Here is a 15,223-nt window from a genome sequence, read left to right on the forward strand (position 1 = left end):
GCGGGAAACAGCCTCAGCGCATGCGTAGTGCTGCGGGGGCGGAGTCAGCCGTGCCCTTCCCTGAACGCCCCGCAAAGGGCCGCGCCCTTCTCCAAGATGGCGGCGGGCGCCTCGCCGTGGTGCGCGTGCGCAGAGCCGCTGCCCGGCTGTGATTGGCTGCGGGCGCCGGTGAGCGGTTCCGGTGGGCGGGCGGGGCGGGCCCGGGATGCGCCTGGCGTAGCCCCGGCACCGCCACCGACCCGCACCGCGCGGCCGCACCGCCGCTCCGCCCGCCCGCCCCGGCCCTGCCCGCGCCCCGGGGCTCCCCGTCCCGCCGCTTGGGGAGGCCCGGGGGCTGGGTGCCGGCAGCGCTCCGGTGCCCGTGGCTGCGCCGCCGGCGGGAGCTCGCCGGTGCATGGGCGGGGGGCCCCCGCCGGGTCATCACCGGCCATGAGATGAGCGGAGCGCGGCGCCCTGCGTAGAGCCGCCCCGGGGCCGCCGCGGCCATGGTGAGTGGGGGCTAGGAGGGGTGGGAGCAAGGGGAGCCCCCCGAGCTCCGCCGTGGGGACCGGGAGGGCGCGGGTGGCTCCCGGGAGCGCTGGGCCCGGCGTGCTGGGGTTGCGGGTTCGCGGCGGTAACGCTGCCGGGGGCTGAGGGGTGCCCCGGGATCCCCGGCGGTGCCGGGCCGGGCGGGGCTGGGGAAGGTGGCCCTGGACGTGGCACGGACGGGCCCCAAGGTCCCTTCCAGCCCAGACCGCTCGGTGGCTGAATTCCCTCCCCGGCGGCAGCTGCGGGCTGCCCTCACGGCCCCAGCGCGGGGCATGACCTGGACTCTGTTGGGCGCTGCAGACATCGGCCTGCAGCTGCCCCGCAGCGCCCGGGGCACAGGGACACGGACACGGACAGGGACAGCCCGCTGGGATCTGCTCAATCCCCTCCTCCCCTCGGTACGAGCCCCACCAGAGGTCTCGGGCCGCGTGGGTGCCCGCAGAGCCGGGCTGGCAGGTGGGAATTGCCCCCAGGCCTCGCTGTCACCATCCCTGAGCTGCTGCTCTTGTTTTCCCCCTGCTCTACCCACAGGGAGAAATTGTATCCCAATATGTCTTGGGGTGACAAAGGGCAGGCACAGACGTGCCCTTTGCAGGTGGACAGGAGTGGGGAGGAACAGCTTCTTGCTCCTGTCAGCACCCCTGATCCTGTCCCAGGATCTGCTCCTGGGACTCTGCCCTGGCTCACCCAGAGAGCCCCACTCAGCTCAGCCTCGAGTTTGTGGCCTGGTTCTCACCCCACTCTACCCTAACCTGCCTTTAGTGGTGTAGGATCAGGCTTTGCACCCCTTTTCTTCGAAATTTGGGTTTCTGGTTGTGAATTTCTTCACCCATGAGCTGAGGTAATTACGTTGCTCACTGTGTGATGTGCTCCTGGTACATGAGTGGTGTTTTTTTTGAAACTTTGATCTCTGTAGCCCCTTTGATGAGCTTCATTAGTCCCTTGGAGAGGTTTTGCTGCTTCATCTGGGATGTACTGGCGTGGGACACAGTCTTTTCAGTAAAATATGTATAAATATATGGTATTTATATCTCTAAATACTGGTAATATTTTATGGCAGTAGCCTGAGGATGCTCAGGGTGGGCTCCTGACGTGTCTGCCACGTGTCCCAGCTCTTTGTGGCTTTAGCTTCAGGCCAAGGGTGACATTTTTGTGGTGGATTCTTAGTGAACAGCCCAGGTTCAAAAAGGTGAATAAATGCTTTGCAGGGTTTGCCAGGCCCCAGAGTGTGCACTTCACAGTGCAGGTGGCAAAAGGACTCCTTAGTTCTCGCCTTGCTTCCTTGTGGACACACACATTTATCCTCCTGAATTACACCTTATTTTCTTCTTTTTTTCTCCCTTGAACATCCACTTTTTGGCTGCCTGTGGAAGTTGAGAAGCAGTCCCTGGGCTGTGCTGCAGGATTTACTGTTGTAACTCATCATGTGACTCCTGGGCAAGATTTTCCTTCTGTTCCCATTTCCCTGGAGCCTACAGATGGGCATGTTCTGCTGCTAGTGCACCCTCCTTCCCGGAAACAGTTGGGAAAGTGTGAAGATGAGCTGCTGGAAGGCACACAAGGAACAAATAAAACATAATTAAACTCTGCTCCAGAAGAGCAGGCTGCTGGGAGCAGGTTTTCCTCAGTGGGGCTGAACTGGGCTGATGTGGAAGGTCATGAGCAGGGGTGAATTAGTGCTTGATTAACTGGGCAGGAATTTTGGGAGGAAGTTGGGAAGGCAGGAGGGAATGCAGTGATGCACAGTGAGCTCAGGCACTGCAAATGTTGTGGAACAACCTCCTGTTTGCTGGGCTTAGTTGCCACTCATGGCTCAGAAATCTTAATGCCACTCAAAAGTTGGGTTCAGAGGAAGCTTTATTGTTTCTTTGCTTTCAGAGGTGTTTGCAGAGAGCTCTGTGTGGTGGTTCTTGGGGCTGCTCCTGCCTGCTGTGTGTGTAAATAGTGCTTGTGCACTATTTTGGGGGCCCAAACTCCAGTTTGGGCTTCCTGAGGGAAAGGAGGTGAGGATGCTGTGGTGTCTGTAGGGAAAACAGGATACTGCAAAATTCCCGTGGGTTTCTCTGGAGCTCATCTCTAAACACACAGAGCAGATCCAACTTCAAGCTTTCCTTCCACGCACCACAAATTATTGCATTGTTTCCTCCTCACCTTTTAGGATCCTTTTGAGGATTTTATGAACAGCTTCAAAGTAAATATTGTTCGTGGAGCTATCCTTGAAGGGCTTTATTTTCTGTCCACATTAGCCATGTCTTTGTCTCATCACTTTCCTTCACTTTTGTTCTTTCCACTGGTGAAGACAAACCATCTTTGAAGCCCTGGGAGCTCAGCTGGGACCTCCTGAGCAAACCCTCACCTGGGAATTGCATTTGCATCTCCCATGTGAGGCTGGAATTTCAGTGGTTGCCCCCTGGGAAATACATTCTTCACTTCTGTGGGATTTGTATCCTGCCAGCAACTAAAACAGCTCAGGAACAGGGATTTCCAGGAAATGCTGCTATGTGAGGTTTGGGATGCAGAGCTGCTGGAGAACTGCAGCCAGGCTTCTCCCAGAACCAATCACACTTCCCCCAGGCTGTCCCTGGGCCTGCCAGGCGAGCAGACAATGGAGGTTCCCAGTTTGGGGATCTCAGTCCCTGGCGTGAGTGAGGCACTGGAGCTGCTGCAGTGGGAGCAGGCAGTGGGTGTCTGCAGCTTGGATGTTCCCGAGTTCCCCACAGCAGCATCCTGGCTTTCATTCCACAGCCTCCCTTCCCACCTTCCCGTTTCTTACCACCGAGTGCTGTTGTTTTCTTGTGCCTGAAGCTGCCTGGTGATGTTTGCAGCCTCCCATTCAGGAAGGAGTGGAGTGTGTGTGGATTGCAGCGTGTCCTGCCAGGTGAGCCCTGGGTTATCCTGGTGCTCGTGGTTGCCAAGGAGCTGCTGCTCCATTACCAGAATAGCTCCTGTTTGTTCTGTCAGCCTCGCTGAGCTGCTGGCCCTGAGGCTGGCTCAGCCTGTGCCTGGGAACCAGAGCTGCTTTGGGGGGCACTCCTGCTCCTTGCAGGTGACCCAGGACATTGTGACAGGAGGGAGCAGCAGCTTCTTGCTCCTGCAGAGCCCCTTGGCCTGGCTGTCCCATCACTCTGGGGATACTTGGGCCCCATGTGGACTGTGCTCCTTGTCCCTGGCCCAGGTGAGCTCAGGGGTGCTGTGCCCCTTGTCCCTGGCCCAAGTGAGCTCAGGGATGCTGTTCCTGGCCCAGGTGAGCTCAGGGGTGCTGTGTTCCCTGGCCCAGGTGAGCTCAGGGGTGCTGTGCCCCTTGTCCCTGGCCCAGGTGAGCTCAGGGATGCTGTTCCTGGCCCAGGTGAGCTCAGGGGTGCTGTGCTCCTTGTCCCTGGCCCAGGTGAGCTCAGGGGTGCTGTGCTCCTTGTCCCTGGTGCAGGTGAGCTCAGGGGTGCTGTGCTCCTTGTCCCTGGTGCAGGTGAGCTCAGGGATGCTGTTCCTGACCCAGGTGAGCTCAGGGGTGCTGTGTTCCCTGGCCCAGGTGAGCTCAGGGGTGCTGTGTTCCCTGGCCCAGGTGAGCTCAGGGGTGCTGTGCTCCTTGTCCCTGGCCCAGGTGAGCTCAGGGGTGCTGTGCTCCTTGTCCCTGGTGCAGGTGAGCTCAGGGGTGCTGTGCTCCTTGTCCCTGGTGCAGGTGAGCTCAGGGATGCTGTTCCTGACCGAGGTGAGCTCAGGGGTGCTGTGTTCCCTGGCCCAGGTGAGCTCAGGGATGCTGTTCCTTGTCCAGGTGAGCTCAGGGATGCTGTTCCTTGTCCAGGTGAGCTCAGGGATGCTGTGCTGTGAGGAGATGGGAATGCTGCTGCCCAGGCAGGAAGTGCTGGGACATGGCCAGGTGGGCTCAGCTTCACAGCAGGGTTTTGGGATGAAGAGGGAGCTGAGCGTGTTGTCCCTTCCCTCTGTCCTCCAGCAGCGCCAGCTGAGGTGCAGCATCACAATTACACCCCTAAGCCTGAGGTTCTGTCTGCTCTCAGTGCATCCCCTTCATGAGCAGTTAAAATAAAAGAAACCCTCTGTAGAACCCTTCTGACTCAATCAGCTGCTGAGCAGAGAAACCAGGGAGTAGGAACTCGGAAGTTCCGGCCTCAGCTCCAACATCTGGCTTCCTTTTTTTGGCCAGCAAGTCATATTGGGAGTTTGTGTGCCCCCAGTTATCTCCCCTCTATTAAACCATCAAACTGGAAATGCTGATTAATGCTGGTGAACTTTCCCAACTCTGCAGCAAGGCCTGGGTAGCTCTGGAGATGAACCAGGAATGGGAACTGTAGCAGGAGAGAGCTGATCTCTGCTCAGACGCTTCCTCCAAAAGCAGAGCTTTTTCTCTGAAGAAAACAGCTCATTTAGCACAATGGTTGCACATAATCCCTTCCAGGACCTATAATAATTCCAACACATCCATATTTCAAAGACCTGGGTAGCTAAATGTAGGCTTCAGGAGGACTAAAAGCCATCAAGGCAAAATTGTGGAGCCTCCAGGTTCACTAAATGAGTTTGAAAAGCTCATTTCCACTGGCTGTTGCTGATGGATGGGTGGTGGTGGCTGTTAATTATTTCAGCAGAAAAGCATTAAAATCTGGCAGGTACCACAAAGCTCCTGCCATGGGGTTCAGTGCTGTGCAGAGATCACTCCATGCATGGATACCCAAAAACTCCAAGAATTTTGGGTTCAGTTGGGTGAATTAAGTGCACGTTGTTAGGTGGTGTCATTTAGGAACCAAGGAGCTGCTGTTAATGTTGGATTTATACATTAGTATATGCAAAGTAGAAGGCAATGTAGCTTTGAGGTGTATAGGCTCTACCTGCCTGGTAGAATGTGCTCTAAAATCCTTCCAAATTATTATCCTTTATCAGACAGCAGATATTTCCTCTTGGGAACTGTATTTATATTTGGGTCACTGCTGCCTTGGCTCTCTCTGCGTTTTCCACATGACAACCTTCTTCTCTGAGAGAAAGAAAAGAAGGTGTCTGGTGCTTTGTTTTATCAAAATAAAATGTTTAGACTCCCATTGATAGAGAATAATTTTTGGAATCCCATTTCCAGCATTTATGAAGTGTGCAGCATGTGCCTATTCTGCCTTGTAGGCCTCATTGTTCCAACCAAAATGTAAATACTGATATTTTGCTAGGGGAAAAGCAATTTGCTTTTCCCCTACTGATTCTGATGGTCAAGGACTTTGCTACTTGTCTAGGCACTCTGTGGGGTTTATTTGTGGGTTCTCTGTCCTCTGGAATTTTGGGATGATGGAGCTTCTCCTGGGCTAAGAAGCTCCTACAGGTTATGGTGAAGCAGTTCTTTTCCAATCTTACCTTCCTTCCACACACATTTGATTCCTTTCTTTATGCATGTTTCTCTTTTCTGTTTACACTCAGGATACTTTCACTCCACAGAACTATTCCAGGCTCTTCTAGCAACACCACGAATTCTTTAATTTTTTTTTTTCCTTCCCTGATCTTCCCTGACCCTTCTCCTATGTGGATCATGCCCAGAATTCTATTTCTTTTCCCATTTCCAACCCTTTACATTCCAAATTATCTTTTATTTGTTCCAGCATCTCCAAGCTTGTGGCTGGATCTCTGTGTGTATTTTTAGCATTTTGACTTAATATTTTATTAGAGCTTTAATTGCAGCGTGGAGCTCTTCCCAAGAGGGATTGTCCTGGTTCCTTTTTGTCCCCTCTTTGGAGAAAGGAGTGTGCTCATCTGTTTTGTGTACTGGCTTGTCAGGATGCCAAAGCCAGCATTGGATGCAGCTTTCCAGAGGGGAATGAGGGCTTTTTTCTGCCTTTGGAGAGATGTTTTGCCTGAAAAATCCGTGTTGTGCTCAGCTGGTTCCCTGCTGCTTCATTGAGTAAGAACAGAGCAGGTTTCTTCTGCATTGCAATTCCACCTTTTCTTTGGGATGAGGAGCAGTTTCTGCTGTGAAGGTTTGGCTCAGTGGTGCTGGTATTCAAAATTAGGTCTGGAGAGGCTACAGCAAAACCAGCTCCTTGGCATGGCTGCATTTGTTCTTCCTCATCCCATCCCCTAACCCTTGGGTTGTGGAGGATAAACCTGCATTTTCTACATTTCCTTGGCTTTCCTTTTTGCAAGTTGAAGGAAACCAAGAGGAGGACAAGTGCTCCATGACCTGTGGTCTCTGATGTGGAAGTGTGAGGTCAGTGCTCAGGAGGCAGTTCCTGCTCCCAGCCCTTCCTCTATCCCAGGAGCTGCTGGGTTTGGGGCTGGGGAAAGCTGCAGGGGGAAAAGGCAGCTTTGGCTTTCAAAAGCTGCTTTTTCCTGTGTTCTGCTGGTGCTTGATGGAGCTGGTTGGGTCGTGGTGACCCTCTGGGTCCCCCAGGACAAATATCCCCATGTTGGCCCAGCAGAACCCCCTGTTGTTGACAGGGAGCCTGGAACCTTCCCCAGGGCTGGGACACCAGAGCTGCAGGGCTGAGCAGCAAAGGGCAGTTGTGAAATCCCCAAAAGTGCAGCAGCATTGCAGATGTCAACATCTTGTTTTTCTTTAATTGGACTGGATGTTCTCCCTGCGTGAGCTGTCCTTTGAAAACATTTTAATTAACAAAAATTTTAGTTATTCCCATGGTAGCTTCATTATACACTCTTAAATGCCCAACACAAGTTTAAATGCTCTTGCCAGGAATGAAATTTAGAGTATCACAATCTTTTTTTTCTTTTCTCTGACAGGGGTGAGGGTCTGAAAATTCCATATTTTCATGTAGCATAATCACACCTCCTTGGAAATCAGATCTGGCTGCTGTAATGTATTGGATCAGGTATAATCCTGCCCCAAGTTTGCCTTAAATCTTGCACATTGTGTAGCCAGGTGTTGGGACAGCTCTTCCCCATGGTAATGAGCTTAATCCTGCCAGGCAGAAGAGGATGTTGGAGGAAAATCAGCAGGATTTGCTTGCTGGAGTTACATCAGAGTAGAGGTCCCCCTTTAAGAAACATGCTGAATAATAGTTTTTTTCTTACATTCACTTTCTTTTTTTTGCTTGCCCTGGTGCTTCCCATTTCCAGCTCTGCATATGTGCATAATTCCAGAGACTCCTTCACTTGGGGCTACAAACAACTGCGATTCAGAGCCTTCCCTGGGTATTATTGGGACTTGTCTGGAGGCTGAGATAAATAAGGGTTTATTTGGGGCTCTGCTGACAGTGAAGGATTTGAGAAGTGTTCTTAAAAATCTCTTCATGCATCTTGGGTTCCTTAGAGCTGCTACACAACCATGCCAGGTTCTTCCCTCCTGTCACTTGGGCATCTTCTTTTCTTGGCTTCTCTCTGGTAAAGGAGCTGCTACATTTGTACAAGTGGGGAGGAACAAGGGTTTTTTAAGTGTGAGATTTTCACCTGTAAGGGCATGAAGAGTGTTCTCTGTAGGAAGAGTCATTGTAACCACAGGAAGGATGTGGAGCTGCTGGATAGAGTCCAGATGAGGCCATGGAGATGCCCCAAGGGCTGGAGCCAGGCTGGGAGAGCTGGGGGTGCTCCCCTGGAGAGGAGAAGCTCCAGGGAGAGCTCAGAGCCCCTGCCAGGGCCTGAAGGGGCTCCAGGAGAGCTGGAGAGGGACTGGGGACAAGGGATGGAGGGACAGGACACAGGGAATGGCTCCCACTGCCAGAGGGCAGGGCTGGATGGGAGATTGGGAAGGAATTGTTCCCTGGGAGGGTGGGCAGGCCCTGGCACAGGGTGCCCAGAGCAGCTGTGGCTGTCTCTGGATCCCTGGAAATGTTCAAGGCCAGGTTGGACAGGGTTTGGAGCAGCCTGGGACAGTGGAATGTGTCCCTGCCCATGGCAGGGGTGGGACTGGATGAGCTTTAAGGTCCTTTTGGCCCAAACTATTCCATAATTCTGTGATAGGTGAGGGGTTTTTAAACAGACTTCAGCTCAGGAGGCTGTACTGGGTACGGTGTGAGTTCATTTGCCACTGCTGCACATCTCTTGGTCTCTGCACTATTGGAGTGAGATGATGAGGGCGTTTTTCTTAACACCTTTTACAAATACTTTCTATAAGGATTTTTTTTAACATCTTTCACAAATACTTTCCTCACCAACCTACTCATTTCCAAAGGATTCCTTGGGGTCTTTTTTCCACCTGCCTGGTTAGAATTTGGGTTACTTCACCTAAACCTCTGGAGGAAGTGTTGTCTCAAAGTGAGTGAAGCTGCACTTGGGGCAGCCCTGTGGTCCTGCCTGGTTTGTTTACGTAGAGAAAAAGGAAGAGATTTGTTGTTTGTGCCTGTGCTCCTGGGGCTCCTGCACAAGCACTGCCTTACAGGGAAGGATGGGATCTCCCTGCAAGGAGTCACAGGCTGGCTTGGAGTGTGGGGCATCCTGGAGAACACAGCAAAGGGAGAGTGTGAAGTGAAAGGAGCCATGCAGCTTCAGAGGTGTGAGTTTCTAGACTTCACTGGGGGAATTTAAGTGAGTTCTGAACTGAGACAACCAGAGTCACCTTGCAGTGTTTTCACTTCTGGAAGCAGCTCCTGCCCAGCTGAGTGCCCTTGGCAGATGCTCAGCTGTGTCAGTCTGAAGAATAGATTTTGTTTGGCTGGTTTTGCTGATAACCCACAAAATGAGAAGTTACAATCATTGATGGCTTAAAAATTGGTGGCCAGCAGCTGAGAACTGACTGAGCCAAGTATCTGCTGAGGAAAGGCTGTGGCTAGATTGTCAGGTTTAAGTTGCAAGTCCAAAAAGTGACTCCAGAGCCATCTCTGCCTGCTCTGCTTTGGTGATATTCAGGGTATTGATCTTGAGGAATCTGCTTTGGGCGCTTCTACACTTCTCAGCAGTGTATTGCTGTTTTAGCAACTGCTTGTTTGGGAAAATACTGTGTTGCTGAGCCCTTTCCAGAAGCTAAACCACAAGAAATCAATTAGGAAGTGAGCAGCACGTGACCAGCTGCCTTTCCTGGGTGTCAGGGACTCAGAAATTGCTCTTGGGCTCATCTTCAGCAAGCGTGGCTTGAAACAACACTGTGCCTAAACCACCCTTTGCTTTCTCCAGCCTGCTGGGATTGTTCTATTTCTTTGCTGGGTTTCTAAGAGAATTCCTGGGAGCTGCTGGGTGGAGGACACACTGCCTGCTGGGCTTGGTTTTGTGGGTTAAGAGTTACTGGGTTAGAAAGAATCGGACTCGGACACTTGAGCCTGTTAATCAAAGTTCAACCTTCAAACCTGATGCTTGGTTAAGTGAATCTGCCTGTCCAAGAGGGTTTAAGAAATCAGATCCCTTGGGTATTGAAAAAGGTGCTGATTACTCGTGGAGCAGGCAGTGTTCCAGGTAAGATGATCTCTGGTACAGAAATCAGGTTGGCACTGCTGGCTCTCCATGGCCTGTTCCACACAGCTCTGCTCAGCCTGGGGTCCTACTGAGTCTTTACCTGATATTTAAACTAAACACTCTGATTCCTGAAGTGCAGCCAGGTTCCTAAAGGAGGAAGTTGTCCAGGCAGAAAGGCTTGGAGCAGTTCTGGAGCCGGCCCTGAGCTTTGGGACCTCAGGGACATGGAGAGGAGCATGGTGCCTTTGCTCCTCTGCCAGTTGCCTTGAGGTACAGCAGCAATCTGTGACTTTTATCCTACAATTGAAGCAAAAAAAATCTACTCTAAGGAGATTGCAGAATCTCCATGTTGTTAGTGATGTGCTGACGTGGTGGTCTCTGAGATGAGGGAGCCAGGAGAGGGGTGAGCTCTGCTGCCAGAGCTGCCTTGCCACAGCCCCAGGAGCTGAGCTGTGCTGGGAGCACAGAGAGGGGCCCAGGCTGCTTTCGGTTCTAGAAACCACAAAAACATCTCTGAAGTGCAACAAGGAAACTGAGAATGAAGGCTGAGCCCTGGCCTGATAGCATCAGCTGAGCACTGCTGGGGAGCACGTAGGCTCTGGGCTCCTCGTGTCAGACCTCTGCTGAGAGACCCTGCAATGAGGGTGAGCCCCCAGGTTCTGCAATTTTTGATGGAAGGGATTAAATCTAATGAGTAACATTGCTTTTGAGCTCCCAGCTCTGCCTCCCTGTAGCGTATGTTTCTCTTTTCTGGAGGATGTTTTGGGTGTCCTACAACTTTTTTTAAAACACTTCATAATTCTGCTTTTCTTGCTAAAAATAATAGTGTACTTCTTCCATGAATTTTACTGTCCTGAGTGACCCTGGGCTGTCCCAGGGGTTCTCCAGGCTTTTGTGAGCAGGCTTGAAATGACCCACAAGCTTCCTGAGAGTGTGATTTCTAATTTCCCTGTTCATTACCATGTTGTGTTAGGGCTGAGGCAGGGAGGGCCTCTGAAAGACACCCTGGTAATCCTTCAATGAGTAAATTACTACCTCAGTACCTGGAGATGTTAGTATTGTTAATACTCACACCACATATGTGCATCATTAAGTTAGGCTTGACTATAAATAATAGAGAAAGAAAAAAATTCAGCAGCTGGAGTGTGGTTGTTTGTATTTTTAGGTGTGTGACTGCTGTTAATTAACTGCACAACACTGGGAGCAGAAGGCTCTGAGGTGGAAGAGGATGGGACATTGCAATTAGCAATGACAGGGTGATGATGAGTTATTTTATACAGGGGCTGTGGATGAAATTTCTTATTTCTTGTCTGTTTTTTTAACCCTGTGCACTTGCTTGTTGGTGGCATAGCAATTCCAAGTGGGAATTTTTCCATCAGCCAGGATTCTCCTTGTGTGCTCCCCTGCAATCCCTCCTCTCCTGGGAGAGCTGTCCCCAAGCTGGTAGACGTAGCTGATAGTGATTTTAACAGCTAAATGTGATAAAATCGGAATCCTGATAGCTGGGAGGAGGCTGAGCTGTGCTGGGCTGTGTGTCTTGCACTGGAAATGGCAGGAGAGGGGGGTGGCTGGGATTGGGGTTGGGATGGGGAGGAAGCTGCAGAGGGATCTGTGGGTGAGAATCAGAATCAGAATCCAAACCAGCATGGGTGCAGGGGGTGGGAACAGCTCCCCAACACAACTCCCAGCTGCAAATAAAGAGTTTAGAGGTGCAGAAGGGGAGTTTGATGTGCTCTGAGGGCTCCTGGGGTGCAGCAGAGCCTGGGCTTTTCCACCCTGCCACTGGAGGAGGTGTTGGGAGCTTGTGTGGTGGAAAATCCATCCTTCCACATCAGGAAGGTGCTCCAGCGCTGCCTGAAGGATGAAGTCACCTCTGTAACATTGCAGCTGCAATTAACATCTTACTAAAAAAAGCTCTGGAGAGGGAATGCCTTAAATTTGTCTTGGAGTGGTATCCATTTGCAAGCACATTAGGGAACAACTGAGCAGACCTAACCCTTCTCTCAATTGTCATTAGCCCGAGTTGCTGTATTTAGAACATCGTTTGTGTGATGGATGCTCTAATGGCAAACATTACAAGGTGTACAGCTTGTGTTTTTATGGCAAAGCAGTAGAGAAAATCTTTCCCCTCAACGAAAAAAATCCCTTCAGAGAGCATAAAATGAAATAAAAAGAGGAAGTGAACTCTAAATGAAAGCGCTGTGGAGAAAATGGCTTTAGAAAGCACTTCCATGTCTTGCAGAACGAGCAGGTGCTTCTTTAAGGGCTGTGATTGTGTTTGGTGATATGCAAACTAAAATTAGCTTTGTATCTGCTCTTCAAGTGCATGTGCAGTGTCTAAAGTGCAACCCAAGGATCGCTGCTCTGTTTGCTGGAGCTGCATGAGTAACTGTTCTACCCCAGTGCTTTAGTCACAGTCTCCATCTGAGCTTGTGATGGAGTCAGCAGCAGAGTACAAAGATTTTGCTTCTCCAGAGCTCACTGAGGTGCAGCTGCAATATTGAACAGGCTGAAATGCAGGAGGTTGGCAGCTTTTTTTTTTTTTTTCCCTTAATCAGCAGAAATCTGTTAATGAGTCATACAGCTTAAAACATAACTGGAGGATAGTCCTAATCAGCTGGTGGGGTGGGTCCTTCTTGTGGTGCTTTGGTGGATGGAGAATGTTGTTGGATGTGCAGGTTCTTGGTAGCAAATCTGGTGTTTTCTGTCAGGAAAAGGAGCTGTTGGAGCTCATTTTCCTGGTTGGAGAAGGGCACAGAGGGTTGGAGTCCAGAGGTAACTGGAGTGAGTAAGCAGCTCCACCCCTGATCTGATAGTGGTGTGGAACACTTTGAGCAAACTAATGAGGGGAGAGGGATGGGAAGGACACAGGCTGGCAGTGGCTCTCCCACCCTGATCCACAGCGAGTCCTGCTGGGATCAGAGGGGACAGTCCCAGGAGGAGCAGAGCTGGAGCAGAGCTGCTGCCTGCCTGCTCTGCTACCCAGCTCAGCACTTAGAGGTGCCTATTTTGGGGACAGTCACCTGTGACACACCTCCCAGAGATACTGTTTTGACCCAAATTCCAGGTCAAAGTATGGATGTGCTGCTGGAACACAGGAATCTGCAGCTGTGCTAGATTTAGCCCTGCTTGCTTTCATCTCTCATTGCCTTGTTCCCCCTAAGGGAGCTGTGACAAGGACATCACCTTTGGCCCCAGGATCTGCTGAATTTGGCAGCCAGGACCCTCCCCGTGGTCAGAACTCAGCCATGGTGTTGAGGCAGTGGAGCAGGAGTGGATGGTGACGTGGCACATCTTATCTCTCCTGCTTTTTGTGGGCTGCAGAGTTCTCTCTGCATGGGGAAAAGCTCACATTACCTGCTCTGCAAGAAGGACTTGGAGAACTGAATATATTTTCCTGTAACGGTTGGCAAAGGAGAGAAATGGTATTTTCTGATGTTTGATCCAGCCCTGGGAGACACTAGGGGTGAGAGGGGTCAGGTTTGACTTGTGAAAGAGAATGGGAAGTATTTCTGTTTTAGTGATTGCATATTTATTAATGCCTCTGGGACATGAGGCAAACTGCCAGCCCTGACACTGAATACTAGGGTAGATTCTGTTACTGATGCTCCACACTTTCCTTGAAAAACCTTGGAATATGAAATCTGTGCATGACCCAGAATTTCAGACCAGAACCTGAACTCGGCACTGCTGGTTCTGCCTCTCCTTCTGCTCAATGCAGAGTGAACTGGGAGCTCTAAAAGAAAGCAAACTGCTTGTTGACATGGGAATGATGCTAGGAAATATCCCAGGTACAGCCCCAGGTGCTCAAAACAGCTGGACTTTTATTGGAGTCTCACTAATCAACTTCCCAGGTGTCTGGGTCCAGGTGCAGGCACCTTGCCCTGCAGCTCTGCACAGAGTGTGACCTCCTTATCTCCAGTGGCCTCCTTATCAGAGCCTTGCTGGACAGCTGGGGGATGACCATGTGCCTCCAGGATCTGGGGAACTTCAGGAATACCCAAAGGCATCAGCAAATGCAGGTCCTTGGTAAGCCCAGCCTGGAGTAAGAACAGGATCCTGAGCTGGGCTTTGGTTACCTCAGACAATTTTTCCTTCTCGACCTTCCTTTGGCCAAACCTCCCAAAGAGCCACAAGAAGTCAAACGAGAGGAGGGAACCATCTTGGAGGTCCCACCTGTATCTTTGTGCCTGAGGTGACCTTGGCTGCTCTCCAGCCTGAGCTTTTATCCATGAAATCATGTTGTGCTCTCTGGTTTCATTTTTTTCCTGCTTTTGATGTGTTCAACATCGTGATCATGGTGTTCTGCTTTGGAAGATTAACTGTGTTCCTAAGGAATGGGATCTTCCAAATCTCAGTGCTGAAGTCAGTGGAGCACAAGGCAGGCGCTCAAGATTTATAAGAACTCCATAATTTATTTCCAAAAGCAGGATATAAATCTTGAAACTTGGAATAAATATATTTATGTCAACTGCTCTTGCTGAAGAAGAATTGCTGAATTAAATATCCAGAGATGTCTGAGCCCTTCCACCCTGTGAAGAACCAAGAGTTTTCCATGGATTGAGGTGCTCTTGGTATTGGATGGTAGAAGGTGGAGTGGGGAGAGCAGTGCTGCTCTTGAAGAATTTGCATCAAATTGAGATTGAAAACTCATCTTTGTGGGTTTGGCATCAGAAACTGCTGGTGAGACTCACTCTGTGTTGAGCAGCAGAGGATGAAAGTGCAGGGATTTAGGAAAAACACCGGATTTGTATGTGTGGATCTGCTTGGGAGGAGCTTAGGACAGCTTAGCTCCCACAAATGGCAGTGTGGCCATATCCTAAGTCATTAAGGATGCCACTTAGTCAGATATTTCTTTTTAAAGTGAGGCTCTTATCCACAGAGGTGCTGTTATCTGGGAACAGTGACTGGCAGGACGCTGATCCGTGGCTGAAGGGAAGTTTGCAGCCCAAGCAGAAATGGATTAAAGCTGGAAACTTGAGCTGCAAACGTGCCTCTTCTTGGATTGTTGGTTGTTAAAAGCCAATTTCCCACTATACCAACATCTCTTGGTAAAATAGTCCTTGATTTCTAGAGCAGGGCTTTAAAAAGCAAGAAAAAAAGAAAAAGCAGGGCAGGAAGAGGAAAAGGTAGGATGGAATTCAGCATTCCTTTGTAAATAGAAATGCTCAGTGTCCTGCAGAGCCCTCACTGTGGAGTTGTTGGTGTTCCTGGGGGTTAATCCAGGGAGGAGAGGCTCGTGCTTGGCCCTTGGGAAAACTGCTGTGCATGGAAATAGGAATAAGCAGCAGCCTGGAGTGTTTCTGCAGGATGTCTCACATGCTCTTCTCTGCAGGAGACTGCCAGGCACGGCTTTTGTTTCTGGTTTGGC

At 50.7% G+C, this 15,223-nt stretch overlaps 1 protein-coding gene across 6 annotated transcripts in view; it reads left to right on the top strand.

Moving 5' to 3' along the window:
* The first annotated feature begins 201 nt into the window (after window positions 1-201).
* XPO6 (exportin 6) overlaps window positions 202-15,223 on the top strand; it is a 59,369-nt gene continuing 44,347 nt past the window's right edge. For 2 of the 6 annotated variants that reach the window (XM_085592506.1, XM_085592507.1), the window contains exon 1: window positions 218-488. In XM_085592506.1, coding sequence (XP_085448632.1) covers window positions 486-488 — 3 coding nt within the window. In that variant the 5' untranslated portion in view covers window positions 218-485. Of the gene's footprint in view, window positions 489-15,223 lie in introns of all 6 variants that reach the window. The other 4 variants (XM_085592508.1, XM_085592509.1, XM_085592510.1 and 1 more) reach the window with 3 other exon arrangements.

Source organism: Lonchura striata, chromosome 14, assembly GCF_050655825.1.
Source record: "Lonchura striata isolate lonStrDom1 chromosome 14, ASM5065582v1, whole genome shotgun sequence".
NCBI lineage: Eukaryota > Metazoa > Chordata > Aves > Passeriformes > Estrildidae > Lonchura > Lonchura striata.